The sequence below is a fragment of the Notolabrus celidotus genome, chromosome 5, assembly GCF_009762535.1.
Source record: "Notolabrus celidotus isolate fNotCel1 chromosome 5, fNotCel1.pri, whole genome shotgun sequence".
NCBI lineage: Eukaryota > Metazoa > Chordata > Actinopteri > Labriformes > Labridae > Notolabrus > Notolabrus celidotus.
The window spans coordinates 18,121,657-18,136,560 of record NC_048276.1 but is presented as its reverse complement, the minus strand read 5'-3'; the positions used below and the strand labels follow the sequence as shown (position 1 = coordinate 18,136,560).

General features: G+C 38.4%; 1 protein-coding gene across 1 annotated transcript; it reads right to left on the bottom strand.

Annotated features, from left to right (window-relative positions):
* Window positions 1-1,207: 1,207 nt before the first annotated feature.
* cnih2 (cornichon family AMPA receptor auxiliary protein 2) lies at window positions 1,208-13,980 on the bottom strand. Its single transcript, XM_034683990.1, has 6 exons — window positions 13,900-13,980; window positions 9,111-9,179; window positions 4,646-4,693; window positions 2,114-2,226; window positions 1,899-2,042; window positions 1,208-1,744 (listed from the first exon to the last, which is right to left on the bottom strand). The coding sequence occupies exons 1-6, from the start codon at window positions 13,978-13,980 to the stop codon at window positions 1,717-1,719; spliced, it is 483 nt and encodes a 160-aa protein (XP_034539881.1). The 3' UTR covers window positions 1,208-1,716.
* Between the last annotated feature and the right edge of the window lie 924 nt (window positions 13,981-14,904).

Below are 14,904 nucleotides of genomic sequence, written 5' to 3'. Positions count from 1 at the left end.
AAAGGATTTGATCCCTGAAATTTAAATATCGGCCTAGATTTGATAATTTACAGTAAAACAAATCAAGAATACCAGTGACATAGATAAGTGACACAACTGCTGTTGAGTCTCCATGTGAGCTCATGATATGACATGATTGTTTCATATGTTTAGAAACTACTTCAGTAGCCTGTAGTGTTCCAGACTGTTGTTTTTCTAGGTGAGTCCCACTGTTAATATACCAGACGTTTCATCACAAACATCACAGTTTGTTCTCAGGTTTTGTTAAAATCACACATTTGAGATGTCACCTCTTTACATAAGAATCAAAATAATGAACACATGGTAACAAAGGCAGCACCAGCTGAGAAAAGGCTTCGCTCACTTACACCTCTCTTCCTAACTGTATGATTTTTGATGCATTGGAATGACTCCGATGTCTTTACACTCTCAAATACATGAAATATTATCAGTCGTTATTGTCTCTTCTGCCCCTTATGTCCCATTCACTGTTATTACATGAATGAATGTCACTCCAACGATATGTCTCATGGATTATGTTACATTGCTAGTTTGCTTGTTTTTCATTGCTTTTTGTACATGAGATGTCCACACTACGTCCGATCAGAGAAAGTTGCTTTGCTATGACTACAGTATAGATGCAAATGAGTAAGAGTAAACTTCACTGGAAACAGGAATAAGGCGCTGCACACTAAAAAAATACAGCTGAACTACTTTTTTAATCTAGTTTTTGAAAAAAAAAAAAAAAAGCAGTTGTGCCAAATTTGAATGCGTGTTGAAGAAAATAAGGCCAGACAGTGCCTCAGCACTATTTTGCCCCATTATTGTTCTTTTATCTTGTTTTAATATACTTTTGATTTGGCACAATTTTTTTCAGATACAAGCTTGGCATTTTGTGGTTGAGTGTGACACTATTTGGAAAGCATGAGTCTAGCATGTGGTTTAATATATGTTCAGACTGTATGGACATAATTATTGTGAATGCACTATACAATCTAAGAACCTCAATCAAACTTGTGGTTTATACCTTGTTTTCCCTTACAGTGTAAAGTTTAAGTTTGGCAGAGGCTGGCATTGAGGAGATTTTTGTATCTGACTTTGTATTACCTCTTTTTTGTCTTCCTCTTATTTCTCTGCCTGACTATGTGCATTTCTTACAGTGATTTAAAGTTCTCTATTTCTTACAGTTTCTGTACCTGCAACAGAATCAAAGCAAGAAGTTTTATTTCAGAGATGTCCATCAACTCAAACAGAAGACATTTCTGCTTTGCGTACATTTTCAAAGCCAGAGAATACAGACGTATTATTTTGTTTCCAGCCCCGAAGTGTTTGGAGATTCACAGTGAGTTGAGGGACTGGATCAGTAAGAGCAGCACGGAAAAACTCCAGCCCTTCAGAGATATATTGTTATTTAGGGTAGTGGGTCAAAGGCAACACAAACACCTGCAATGTCCTCCTTTTGTTTCATTTTAGTCTTTCCAAAATGTGTCCAGCTGTCCAACAGCGGTATCTAGGATAAAGCGATTGAATCGAGCGGAGGCAACACCTTTACATTCACATTATCATTCAGATTGGTCTTTTTGTTTTGTCCAAGGTTAGGCTTTGAAAAAAAACAAGCCAGTTAAGGACTGGAGAGAGAGTGTGTCAAGACCTCCATTTCTTCTATTGAGCCTTTCACACAGTTTCTTCCTTTTATTTCTCCAGATATCTTGTCTGTTAGAAGCTCACCAAAGCGTAGACCATACTGTAGCAGGAAATAGATCATGGCAACAGATAAAAACAGGGTAAAAAAATATTTGTGCTGCTTGTTCTGCAACTTAGACAAGTTCATACAACATCAAACAACTCTAAAACCTAAAAAGCAACAGTTTATTCACAAGGTCCAAATAGTTACTCACCTGTAGAGATAATAGAAGAAAGAGAGTAGATAAAAGCCCAGTTTACACCATGACTCCTTTTGGCAGTAATTGAGAATATCTGCATTCATCACACTGACAGGATCATACATGACCTCTGACCCATCAGCTGGTCGATGAAAAAATCTGAAAAAGGCAAAGAGGTTAGAGTCGTAATGGCAATAGAAGCTGGTCAAACATCTGCTATGAGACTTTACCTCCACAGATGGTAGAAGAGCAGTGGGATATTTAGGCCAAGAGTGACCCACTCTCCAGCACACATAAACATCAGGCAGAAGAGGCCGTGGATGGAGTACTCTGGTACCACCAACTACCCGGAACAGATACAGGAAGTCAGGTTAAAGGTCTGCTTGGTACATAGAAACGGAAAAACATAGTGTAACAACTCATGGGTAAACAGTAAAAACCCAGGGGTTGTATGTTGTGATGTACGAAATATTACGCTGTGAAACAAATACCTTCACACAGAAGGTGTTACTTTTACTCATGGCTGCTGTTACAAGTGTAAAACTGTGTGCATGTAGACTGATTTAAATTGAAAGTAGAAGTTAATAAGGGTTAAAAAAGTTCAATGCATTCAAACTCCTGAATCAAAGAGCTTTGCACACTATGCTGACCTTCCTTCACATTTGAGCTCAGTTAGGGAACCTTACAGTTTGCTCATTCAGCTGATAAAACATTTGCTGAAACACTGGTGTTTTTCAATCCAGCAACCTGATGAATCATTGTATAGCATTAAACCTCCATTTAACTCTGACTCAAGTCTAAAACAAGTAAATAATCGGTCTCTTTAGCTGCTAAATATTCCAATTTTCATAAGCTGGTAGCTCACCTGGACTGTTTGGTGATGAAACAGCTAAAGCACAGTGTAATAGTAATGCTTGACTATAACAGTCAACAGTAACACTGAGTGTGCTAGGACTTTACAGAAACAGCAAAACTGCTGAATGGAAAATCAAAACAATGCACATGGAGCCGTTAAAGAGCTCTGCATAGCTGAACACAACTTAAGTATTGAGTGATGATTTTCTGTCATTTCATCATTACAAAGACTCCTTTCACATACAAGAGAGGGCTCCACTGTCAGTACAGAAATAATGATAAGCTCCTGCAACATTTGACAGCTTTTGTATGTTTCTTGCAGTTCTCCACTGCAGATAACTATTGATAATAAATCACTTGTTAGTACCAAACAACTACAGATCAATAGCTATGTGGGAGATAATGTATAGTGATCGGGTTGTTCTAATAGATTGGAACCCCAACAGAGTGACCAGGACCCTGACAGAAAGCAGTGTAAACATGTCTCTCCTTGAGGTGTCCTTCGCCATGACAATCTGCTGTCAGTACATTATCTGCTTCAGCTGAAAGCCGCAGTAAACAGAGTCACCATTTACACCAAAGCACTGGAGGGGTCTGTGGATAGAAGTGTGAACATGTTGACTGTATCCAACCTCAGTTCAATCAGGTTGAATAACATTAAGAACCAAAATGCTGAACCCAATTGACACTGTGTGTACTTAATGTAAGTCAGTTTAAGCCCTGGTTGTGACAATGTTTTGGGGGCAACACAGATAGGACTCAATACAAAGAGGTAAGTGATGAGTAAAAGTTTGAATTGCGGTTTACTATACCATCAAAAACATAACTACTCTCGCTAGCAAGCCAAAAACACAAATTGATTATTACCCTGATATACAGGTGCAGTTCACTTTTTGGACATAGTTTTCTGGTTCATGTATAATGACCCAGGTCTCAAACATAATGATGTTATGTGCTAGTCTTTAGTGTCTATGTCTTGATATCTGACTGTATGCACATGACCACACTTAATGTAGTCAAAAAATTGAGTGAATTGTGTGCCTTATTTCTCGCTGTTGTTTCACTACCAAAAATGTCAATGTCAACTTAATATATCTCCAATTGTCTTTTATCTGCCCACTAATATCACACTGATCTGGAAGTTGTTTACAGTTTTGTCAAAATCAGATTGTTCAGGTAGCATTCCCAATCTCCAATGGTCAACCCCCTTGTGTAGCTTGACAAATTAATGTATTCTGACATGTTTCAGTTGCTGAATTAGGCTCATACTCTTATGTCATAATTGTTTACAGACTGTAAATGGGTCTATAAATACATCTCTTACTTCATTGGAACCTAATATCTTACCTATCGAATTATCTCCCTGAAAGACATTTTTATCTGACTAACTTTTCAACCATTTATAAAGACATCCTCACACTAACATGAAATACATTATTGCTCATATTATGATGTATTATCTGGGAACTCATGAATTATGTACTCTTCATAAATGTATGGGTCCGAGAAGAAAAGTCAGCATGCCAACTTTGCTGATATATAAAAGCTCTTGTGGCATCATCTTCTATGGCTGAATATGCCTCTGAACATTCTCTATCACACATACTTGATGAACTTGATGTCCCTGAGATGTAAAATGCTGCACATTACATTTCAGGGACATCAAGTTCTCTCTTTAAACCTTCCAATGAAGAAAGAAAACAACACTGCACATAAAAACTTAGCCTGTTACTGTGTGTCTGCAGAGCAGTGATGGAGGGCTGTTGGGATGAACTACATGTGAAATGAATCAGAGTGCGTCATGGTCCTCACAGGGTAAGAGGAAGAAACTGGTCATGCACATCTGAAGCCCCTGAGTTTAGTCACCCACCAGCATCAAACAGATGAAAAAAAGAACTATTACTCACCCTGCGAAGCAAGTTGCAGATTCTTTCAATGTTGAGAATCCTTTCCCTCTGAGAGGAGAACAAAAAGAAAGTCTGATTAATAAGTGCTGCTTTATTTATTTCACTCATTGTGGCTCTACATTAAAATAAATGTCAAGGCAGAGAGAATACAGGCTTTTGAAACCACATTCAACTAAGTATTCAAAAAGATCTGGACACATTGTCATGATACGAAAAAAACACAGCAATGTTGGACTTCCACAAGATGGGGTCTGTCTGATCACATCTAAAAGCAGTGTGGTCCACATTGTGTTTGGATCTTATGTAGCTCTACAAGCAATCAAACAGGTATTCATACCTATGTCATAATTTTGCTCTGACCTCTGATGTCATGTCTGGAATTAGATCATGATTAGAGGTATGAAGACATATCAAATGAGATGTGAACAGGTTGTGTTTTTATCCTGAAAACTAATCTGGATAAAGGATAAATCGAGGCTTCATCCAGGTGTAAACGGTTTTAGTATTGAAGGCGAATACTGATAAATACTTCATATTACAGAGATTTCTTTTTGTTTGTGGATACCACTGCTATGGTAGAGAAGAGCCTGTAGAATAAGTCCCTAAGTCCCACAACAAACACCTCTAACTCCATCTCCAAAAAACACATTTTTACTGCAACCTTTTGTTTTTAAGTTATTTTTTTGGTCCTTCATTGATAGGACAGCAAGGGGCAGACACAAAACATGGCATGTAAAGAGAGGGGGTGGACATGCTGCAAAGGGTCGTGGCTTCAAGTTGAGCCAGGGAGTTTGTCTGCAAACTAAACTAAACTAAACTAAACTAAACCATTACCTGTCTCTGGTGAGCCATGACAGAGGGCTCAATATCAGGAATGAAAGAGATCCACCTTCTACTGCTCAATATTATCCAGCAGGTAAAGATTGTTATGGTGATGTTTGACAAGTGAGCAAAGAAACAATGTATATACCTGGATTACTCTATTTCCATAACCTGGCTCAAAGAGCAGCGATACCAAAGTACCAGTAGGATCTGATTTATGTCTCATAAAAAGTATTGCTGTTTCTTTCCTCTGTTTTTATTCAAGCTAAAATTGGAAAGACACAGATTTGTATTTGTTTTGATTTATTGGGGTATCTGTCTTAGTTACAGTATGATAGTCTCTAGTTTTAAGGCTTCACTTAGGCCCCTATCCCCCAGCTGGATCCACAGGCTGTAGCTTTTATGAATCTGTAGACATAAAATCAAGCCCCCCTGGTGACCTGAAATTGGATTTTGCCTTGAATCTACAGCATCCAGCATCCAGCCTCCAGACCTGACACTCCCTCCAGCCTCAGTTTATTTACAGTTGTTGGTTTTGGGTTGTGTAATTTTCTTCTTTTGCTTGCTCTGTGCGCCTCATGCTTCCAAGATACTCAGCTTTAAATTGTAGCGAGAACAACCCTGGACCCTCCTGCTAGGCTACTGTACACTGTTTGGTTTGTAATTGCATATATAAATTGCTGTCCTGCAGTAAAGCTGTTGGGATTTTACAGCATTGAGCCTCCCTGGGCTGCACTAATTAGTGTTAGGTCAGCCATTCACTCTGAATATTTAATTGCTCCAATCAGGAAAGCAGAACTGAAGACATTAATCAGCAGCAGTGAAGACAACTAACAATAGACAGAACAAAGAGAAGATCAACAAACGACTGTTGTCAAGTTAAACTAGTTCAGTAATTATGTCAGAAGAACGAAATATCATAACCATATTTCTATTGTCACTTACACTATTCAAGTACCTATGAATAGATTTTTAAATCATAAAATCATGTCTTAACCTTTCTGTTATGTTTTTTTCTCTGGAACAGCAATAATGGTCTTGGGTCAACTTGACCCGGGGAATTAATGATCCAAAAGTGTCCAAATCCTAAAAAATCCCAATAAACATTTTTCAAATCTCATTATTAACTCCATTACTGACCATTTAAATCAATATTTAGTGCAATTGTGTTCTTTAATTCTCAAATATCATGGTTCAATGAGGATAACTCACTCGTTTTTTATGAAAATGAATGTTAAAACTTTTTTTAATGTACATTAAAAAGCCTTAAATATAAATACAATAGTTTTACATGACATAGATTTTTGTTTATTTTATTTTATTTTACATTTAGATTTATTTTTTTATGTAGTGCAAATTTTTCCTGCAACATAACAGGAGGGTTAAGTTATTATCACTTATTTGCCAGTATGTGCCTGCACAAAGATGAATAAGTTGTATTGCAGACATTTGTAGCAATATTTCAGAGGTTTTTATATCCCGGAAAACATTTAGCATTTTTGATGACTCACTCTACACTGGAGAGCAAATACTGATTTGACTTCAATTTCGATGCCTTGTCGACTATTTATGTCCCACCCTTTGACACACCGAACCTACAAGCTAGTTGGTCATTACTGGCTGCCACTGTTTGGGTTTAAATGTCCCACGTTCAACTTTACTGGCTAATGTAAATGATGATTAATACCCCTAAGAAGTCCCTAAGTAAGTTCCTGCTTTTATTGGAAACAGATATATAGAAAATAACACAGCACTCTATCAACCTTTATATGCTGGCAGTATGTTTGTGTTTTAATGCTTCCACATTCAGCACAGCTGCTGCAAATGTTGAACAATATAATTAACAAGCCCCTCCCTAGCTTTCTGCTTTTAAAGAAAGCACATTAAAGCAGAAATAAAAGCACTCTGCTAGCCATTTCATTTTACTATCAAAGGGGGTTAGGATGATTGTAATGTCAAGAGCATTACTTTGTTAAACATTTTTGTAAAAATAATATAGGACATTTGACCTTTAAAAAGGGCAGTACAAAATGGAGCAGTTTTTTGTGATTTCAAAAGGACATATTTAAGTCCTTTTTTGGAAGCCAGCTGATCACTGGGCTTGTTACAATGGCTGTTCCGCACTCTTCCTATGATAAATGGCTCTATTTGGAATCACTTGTCCCGTCTTTCTTTAGGTTCTGTTGTATCTCTCTTTCACTAACAAATATTTGCTGCTTTGGTCTCTTTTGTAGACGACAGCAGCTGACTGAGCTCGAGCAGCTCTCTGCTAACATCAGAAATAATTGCTGTGTATTTTTCCGTGCATGTTGCCATGTCTGTTTGTGTGGCTTATTGATTTTGGGAGAGCCTGGCAGGGGCACATCCTGGCTGAACATGTTCTTTCTGAACGCATATGACTTGTTGACAACGGCTAAGATAACAAGTTTAAGCTGACTGTACAACACCTGTGCACTGTGATGAAATCCAATACAGCAGCCTTGACATAAATCCTGCTACTGCAAAGCTTGTAATGCTCAATACGTGTTGATCCTTTCCCAGAGAAACCAGCTCTCCATTTTTGTGCGAGGAGGAAAAAATTAAAATGAACTTTTACGGCAGAGTTTGTCGCAGAGCCACTGTACTCAGTGCATTTTATTGTACAGGTGTTGCAGTTATTGTGTCCACCCCCTGTAGCTGGCGTTCCTCCACACTCCCACAGCCGGCTTTCACAGTTTCCTCTCCCACTCCTCATCACTTTTCGGTTCAGATGCAGGTTCACATGACTGCAAGAACATTAGCTAACTTGTGAAAAAGACATTCACAGCTGCTGTTATCTGACTAAACGAATAATGGCACTAATTATTGACTCATGCTAATGCTGCTATAAAAGAGTTAAAGAAAGAAGTGTGCACACTGTAGACTACACAAGCAACACTTTAAGAGGGAAGACAAAATCTTATTAATGAATAAACATATTTGCTTTTTTGTCAGATACATTTTTTGAATTGAAAAGTTTATTTTTCCACTGTCACTGGGGAATGAGTTGTTTAATATAACAGACAGGTGATACCTTGTGTCTGCACTCTAATCTGGCTGTATCCCAGTAACTCATTATATAGCCAGCGGCTTCATTTGAAACAGCCTCTTTAATTGATTAAGCCGACAAGCTGCATGTCTGCAGAAGGTTGATTGCTTCAATCTGCATACAAATGAGTGTTCAATGCATATGCTGCTGTCAGAATCACCTGGAAGCCTGGATTAGATTTATTCTCAGTATAATACGAATATTTTGTGTTCATGTGGATAAATTAAAGCAGAGCATGAATGTAGCTGAATAAAACCTTTAAAAGATTTTATTCCAAAATCACAAAAACCTCAATTTGCTTGTAATTATTTATTTTTGCCCAGAATAAAAACAGGGATTTAATGGGTGGGAAAAAGTATGTTTTTACAAACCCGGTCTGTTTATGCTGACTGTTTTAGGAATTTGTATTTTGCTAATGACTGATAACAGGAACATATGTAGCATTTTTGGAGCAATTCCCTCAATTTGTTTTCAGTCTTTTTGCATTGATCATGGAGGGTTCCTCTTGGAAGTGAAATGACAGGATTTCTGAGGGTTTGATCGTCCTCGAAAGAAAGGAAACAGCAGGGTTCTTACCGCTCTAGTGGGATTGCTCTGATCAATGGGGTTTTTGAAGTCTGTACGGAGCTCATCAAACGCGATGATCTGAAAAAGAGCAGAGATGTTAGCTTGTTTTCATTGAGATATCTTCAGAATACAAATACACACACTGTCAGTCTACTGCACATACAGTTGATCAAATGAAGACGTAGTTGGTTTCTTTCCAACTCCACACTCTTAAGAAATGTTTCAGGGTGTTCTTCGATATTGTAGTACTAGGATGCTATCACTGAACCATTGACTGTAGTGCAGACTGGCTACATCTCACACAGCTGCAGCCACATTGTTCACTTTGCCTGAGCACACATGGTGATTAAATGGCGAGTGAGTCCGTGTATAATTACTTGCAGCTTCACTCTTTCACTTTACCCTTTAAATGAGCTCCCACTGTGATCTAACTATGTATCTATATGTAGTCTCTAAACATCCAAGGTGCTCCAATTTATGTTCTCTCATGTACTCTAATATCAAACATGCTCAGAGGAAAATTTTACTGCTCAAGGCTTTCTCTTCTAAGTCTCCGGAGACAAAATTGAGATTCTCACTTTAGCCTCATTCAAGTTTCAAATTGTTCTCATTGGTTTCTCATTAGTTTCTCCTAAAATTCACTAGGAGAAATAGTTGAGACCATGACATGAGTCTTATTTGAGACTTAAATAAGAGATCTCACAATGTTCAATTTTCTTTTCTTTTTTATAATATATTTTTGGCCTTTTTTTTCTTTATTTGACAGGACAGCTGAAGAGAGACAGGAAATGTGGGGAGAAGTGAGCAGGGGAAGACATGCAGGAAATAATTGACCGGCCGGGAATCGAACCGGCGACCCCTGCAACGAGAACTGTAGCCTCTGTATGTGGGGCGCTATGACTCTCTTTTTTTGAGCCTCATATAGTACAGACAAAGATACCTTTCATGACAGTAATAAGCAAATATTTATTAATAATATTACAGTATTAAAATGATAGTTGAGATATGAGAGTTATATTTGCGATGAAAAGTTTGCCTTGTCGAGTTTGCATTAAGAGGATTATGTTAATCTGCTATTCTATTCAAAATCTTGCATAATTAGGTATCTTTTTAATAACAAATAAACATAGTAAATCAAACACTACAAAAATGTTGTCCCTGTAATATACTGCTCTGATAGCTCTCTCACTGCTCCCTGAGAGGCGACTATAAAGGATCATTTCTCTTACCAACTTCCTGATTAATTGCCCAATAAAAATACAGATAATTCTTGCTGTAAATGCCACCTGCTGTGTTTATCATCAGTCCTACTTTAAAACGGCGAAGCCTCGTTTTGACGGCTCATTGAAAAACAATAAAATGAAGACATTATGTGCAGATAAGTGAGCATCTGATAGATCACGTCTCTCTGTGTGAAACAGACAGAACAAACACTCCTGGTGGAGTTCCTCCGTACAAGTCTGCACAGCTCTCCATCCTCTTCTTTCACACTTAGCTCTGTTGTAAACAGATGCAGTTTCCATGGCGACACGGTGAGACCCTCAGTGGGCTCCATGGTTACTAGAGCAGTGAACAAGCGCTCTGATTGGTCGAGAGCTGTATAGAATCGGGGTGCTGTGGCCGTGGGTGGAGGCAGACTGGGGGGGAAGGGGTGAGCCGAATCAGTTTGATAAGCGTTTCAATCACATGGTTGAGCGCCAAGTCAGACACACACATGCACACACACAAACGCTCCTCACCACCGTCTCTCTCACTCACAGACACTCTGCCTGACTCATATGTAGTCTCACCCACTTAGTCAATTGGTACGTTAGTCATTTCACGGCTTATATTCATAATGATATGTTTTGAAATGCACATTTTTCTTGCCTCCATGGGGCAAAAGTCAAAGGTGAAAAATCAAAGCAGTGTTTGTTCAGTCTACGTCAGTGAAGGCAGCAGTATGTCCGGTGATATCTGTGCAATTTTCCCTCAAAATAGCAGATAGGTTCAGTATAGTCTGGTGGTGGTGGTGGTGGTGGTGGTATTTGTGCTATGAAGTGTTCAGCAGCCTCCCTGTTCTCATTTTGTGCTGTTTGCTGAAGCCTGAACACCTTGTTTGAGGAGGTGTTTATTGTCAGACCTGTGGGATTATACGCTGCTCTAATATGAAGGGATGGAGATGGTTAGTATCAGTCATATTTTTGGCTTTAAAGGTGTCAAAGTAGAAGCAGTCAATTAAAAAAGCACAGACCAGCACAGAAGCAGGTCATAGCATGTCAATAAATCAAAATTAAACACACTCTCCATTTGTGGTATTAAGATGTTCACATCTATAGGCATGGATGAAGCAGTTTTCTGTTTCAATGCTTGTGTTACTTTAGTGTAACTTTATGTCCATGCAAATTCTTAATATGTGCATGCATACCTCCAAGGTAAAAAATGATATGCTTGTCTGGATAAAGATTTGAAATATATGTGTCAAGGTAAGTCTCTGACACTATCATTATTATGGTCTTTGTGATATCATTACAAAGATTATTTTTTCATGATGACTGATTTAAACTATGGAATAATCAGAAGATATTTTAAAGGGTTACATTATTGTAAATTTCATTACTAACCATTTAAATCAAGATTTAGAGCACTGGTGTTCTTTATTTCTCACAGATCATGGTTCAATGAGGTTAACTCACTCTTTTTTCATTAAAATTAATGTTAAAACTTTTTTAATGTACATTGGAAAGCCCTAAATATAGGCATAGATGAAGCAGTTTTCTGTTTCAATGCTTGTGTTAGTGTAACTTTATGTCCATGCATTGATAATACTGTCAAAAACAGAGTCAAATTCTTAATATGTGCATGCATACCTACAAGGTAAAAGATAATATGCTTGTCTGGATAAAGATTTGAAATATATCAATGTCATATTAGGTTACTATGTCTAAGTCTCTGTCACTACTATTATTATGGTCTATGTGATATCATTACAGGGATTATTTATTCATGATGACTGATTAAACTATAGAATAATCAAAAGATATTTTAAAGGGTTACATTATTGTAAATTTGCTGGTAAATTTAACACTGTTAAATGTTTTGATATTTTACTTCATTCGTTAGTATTAAGTAAAAACAGTAAAAAGGTTGATCAGTGCTCTTCATGGTGGTCTTAATCTTTGAGCAGTAAATCAATTGCTTTTGTTACAACACTCTTGTACGGATGCTGCTGAGGAAATCTCATCCTAACACTTGAGCACTTTCCAGGTGTTTTTTTTTTATTCATTTAAAAATGGAACTTTCCTCCAATAACTTGTTAGCGTGCAACAAGTGTCAAGAAAGGGAAACTTTCCCAGTAAGTTAATTAAGTTAAGCACAATTGGGTGTTTGTAGGAGTGAAAGCCCCCACTGCAGCTGTGTCCTGTGCAGCAACACTTTATATTGATTTCGACGACAACATTGTAAGAATGTTACATATAAGTTATGCACAGTCTCATGGCGTATCTTTGCCTGCAAGCGTAGCCCCTGGTTAGTCACAGAACAAACACAATAGCTGAGCTGAGTGCAGACAAATTTTGTTTCAACTGCAAATCCGTACTTATTTAGCTGTATCATTTTCTATTCTATTCGTTATATGGACCATTTTTTGTGGGGGGTACGAAATAATTTCTGGGCTTTTCATGCGAGTAGGGGACAGTGGATAGAATTGGAAACAGGGAGGACCTGGTGGAAGTATAGGTCATATAACCGAGAGGAAACGCTGCCCCAAGAGACATTGAACTTTTCATAATTGTGAGTGTCCATTTCAATCAACTAAAGAATCAGTTTGACTGTGGACTGTACCGATCAGAGGGATCTTGGCTGTTTTATTGCTAACTCAAATGTGTGCTTTGGTTAGCAGACAGGGCGTGACGTCAATTACAAACCACTAGCCAGATCCTTTCTCCGCATGTCTTGGCTCCAAATGTGACGTCACCACCACAAGAAGGCAATGCCCGATGTGAAGGGTGTTTTGACTTCATCTTTGTTCAGCTGGAGATGGATATATGTGATTCATATTTTGCACAGTCAATGGGATTACATGCAACAGGAGGTGGAGGGTTGGAGTCAAACCTGGGGCAGCCACTTTAAGGACTGGGAGCTCTGTGCATTGGACGCATAATTTAAACACTGATCTTAAGAGACATAATGGTTTTCATTCAATTTAGAGTGTTAAATGAGTTTATTGGGCATACTGAATTACTTCAACCTGTGTATAAGATTGTAAATGAAACAGGATGTGCTGTTCCTACTCTCCACTTCCCGCACACATGTTTATTATAAACTGTTATATCTTTGTATACATAAATAAGACTACAGGTGTCACTGCAGAAATATTATTCCATCACTCAGGATTATGTCTCCCCCTTTTCCAGGGGCGCAATGCATCCATCTCCTGCAAACTCTCTAGTCTGTTTCACTCACACTTAACATTAATCTTGTTCTTGTTTTGTCTCTGCAGCCAGCTGTTTGAAATTAAAGTGTCATTTGGTGGCTTTTAAGAGGTAATTTAAAATGTCAGTCACATATAAGTGCAATCATGCTGGGATTTTCTCTGCAATCCAGCTGACATATTTCTGCATGTCATTACCTCCACAGCACCTGAGGGAGGTGTGTGTGCGTTTGCAGTGTTCCTGTTAGTGTTGTACAGCTGAGTGTAGGTGGATGTGTTTGTCTGTCTGTGTGGGATGGACATTTGCAGGCCCTACATGTGATCCATTTTAGTTTCAGTTTTAAGTGTGTTTGTGTGTACATGTGTGTGTACAGCGGCTCCACTCACCTGCCAGATGACAAAGAAGATGAGGGCGGCGCACAGCACCAAGGTGAGCATGTAGCAGAAGGCCGCAAAGGTGAACGCCATGGCTGAGCCCGCCAGCCTGACGACGAGATGGGTCGAGAGAGGAGGAAAGGGAACTTCCCTTCCTGCTCTCTACTCCTGTAATAACTGGACTCCCTCCTTCTGTAAGAGGAGGTTTTAGTCTGATTCTCCCTCTGGAGAAAAGAAGAGAGCCTGTGCTGTCCAGGTGGGTAAAAGCCCTCACTTTTAGTAACAATCAATAAGCAGCATGAGCCGTGTCTTCACTCTTTGTCTCTTCTTGAATGTCTGACAGCAGGACTTCCTCTCTCTGGCTTTGATTAGGAAGCACTTCACTGCCACAGTTGTTGGCCTGATGCTCCTCTTTTCAGTCCCTGACAGGCAAAATGTCTGTCTCCTCCTCCTCCATGTAGTTTCTCTTTACACAAAGCCTACACATTTTGCACTGCCTCACAGTAACGCAAAACACAAAGTGTGCGACTGACACGCTGACAACAGAAGCACAGGATTCTCATCGATACTGAACAGAGGAGTGTTTTAAAAAACAGTGAGGATTATTGTCTGAGATGGTTATGGCTTGTGATAGTTAAGTACTTTGTTGTATGGCTTTCAGTTCATCTGTTGCTTTAAATCAGGAACACGTTTCTAAAACAACTATGTTGGCTATTATTTACAGAGACGGTCTCTTGGTATATTACTTATTTCATTCATCGTAGATGATTATGTATTGCTTTGCAGTTTAGACAGTTTTATTCTAACAAAGCAAATTACTTGTTTTCACCATTGATTTTGCAACAAAGCTGCACAAATGGACTCATTTTTTATTTCAACAATTACTTAAGGTTAACATTTAAATATCACACATCTACAAGGACTTCAAAGTAACATAAGAGAACAATATAAATTATAAATTCAGCCAGCATGGATCAATAACTCGACTGTTTGTTAAATGGAGTAGAGAATACCTGT

Coding starts and splice junctions, on each gene's coding strand:
- cnih2 (XM_034683990.1), bottom strand. CDS start 13,980: ATGGCGTTCACCTTTGCGGCCTTCTGCTACATGCTCACCTTGGTGCTG. Junction 4,694..9,110: donor AGAGCAATCCCACTAGAGCG/GTAAGAACCCTG, acceptor TTCTCCTCTCAG/AGGGAAAGGATTCTCAACAT. Junction 1,745..1,898: donor TTCTTCTATTATCTCTACAG/GTGAGTAACTAT, acceptor TTCCTGCTACAG/TATGGTCTACGCTTTGGTGA.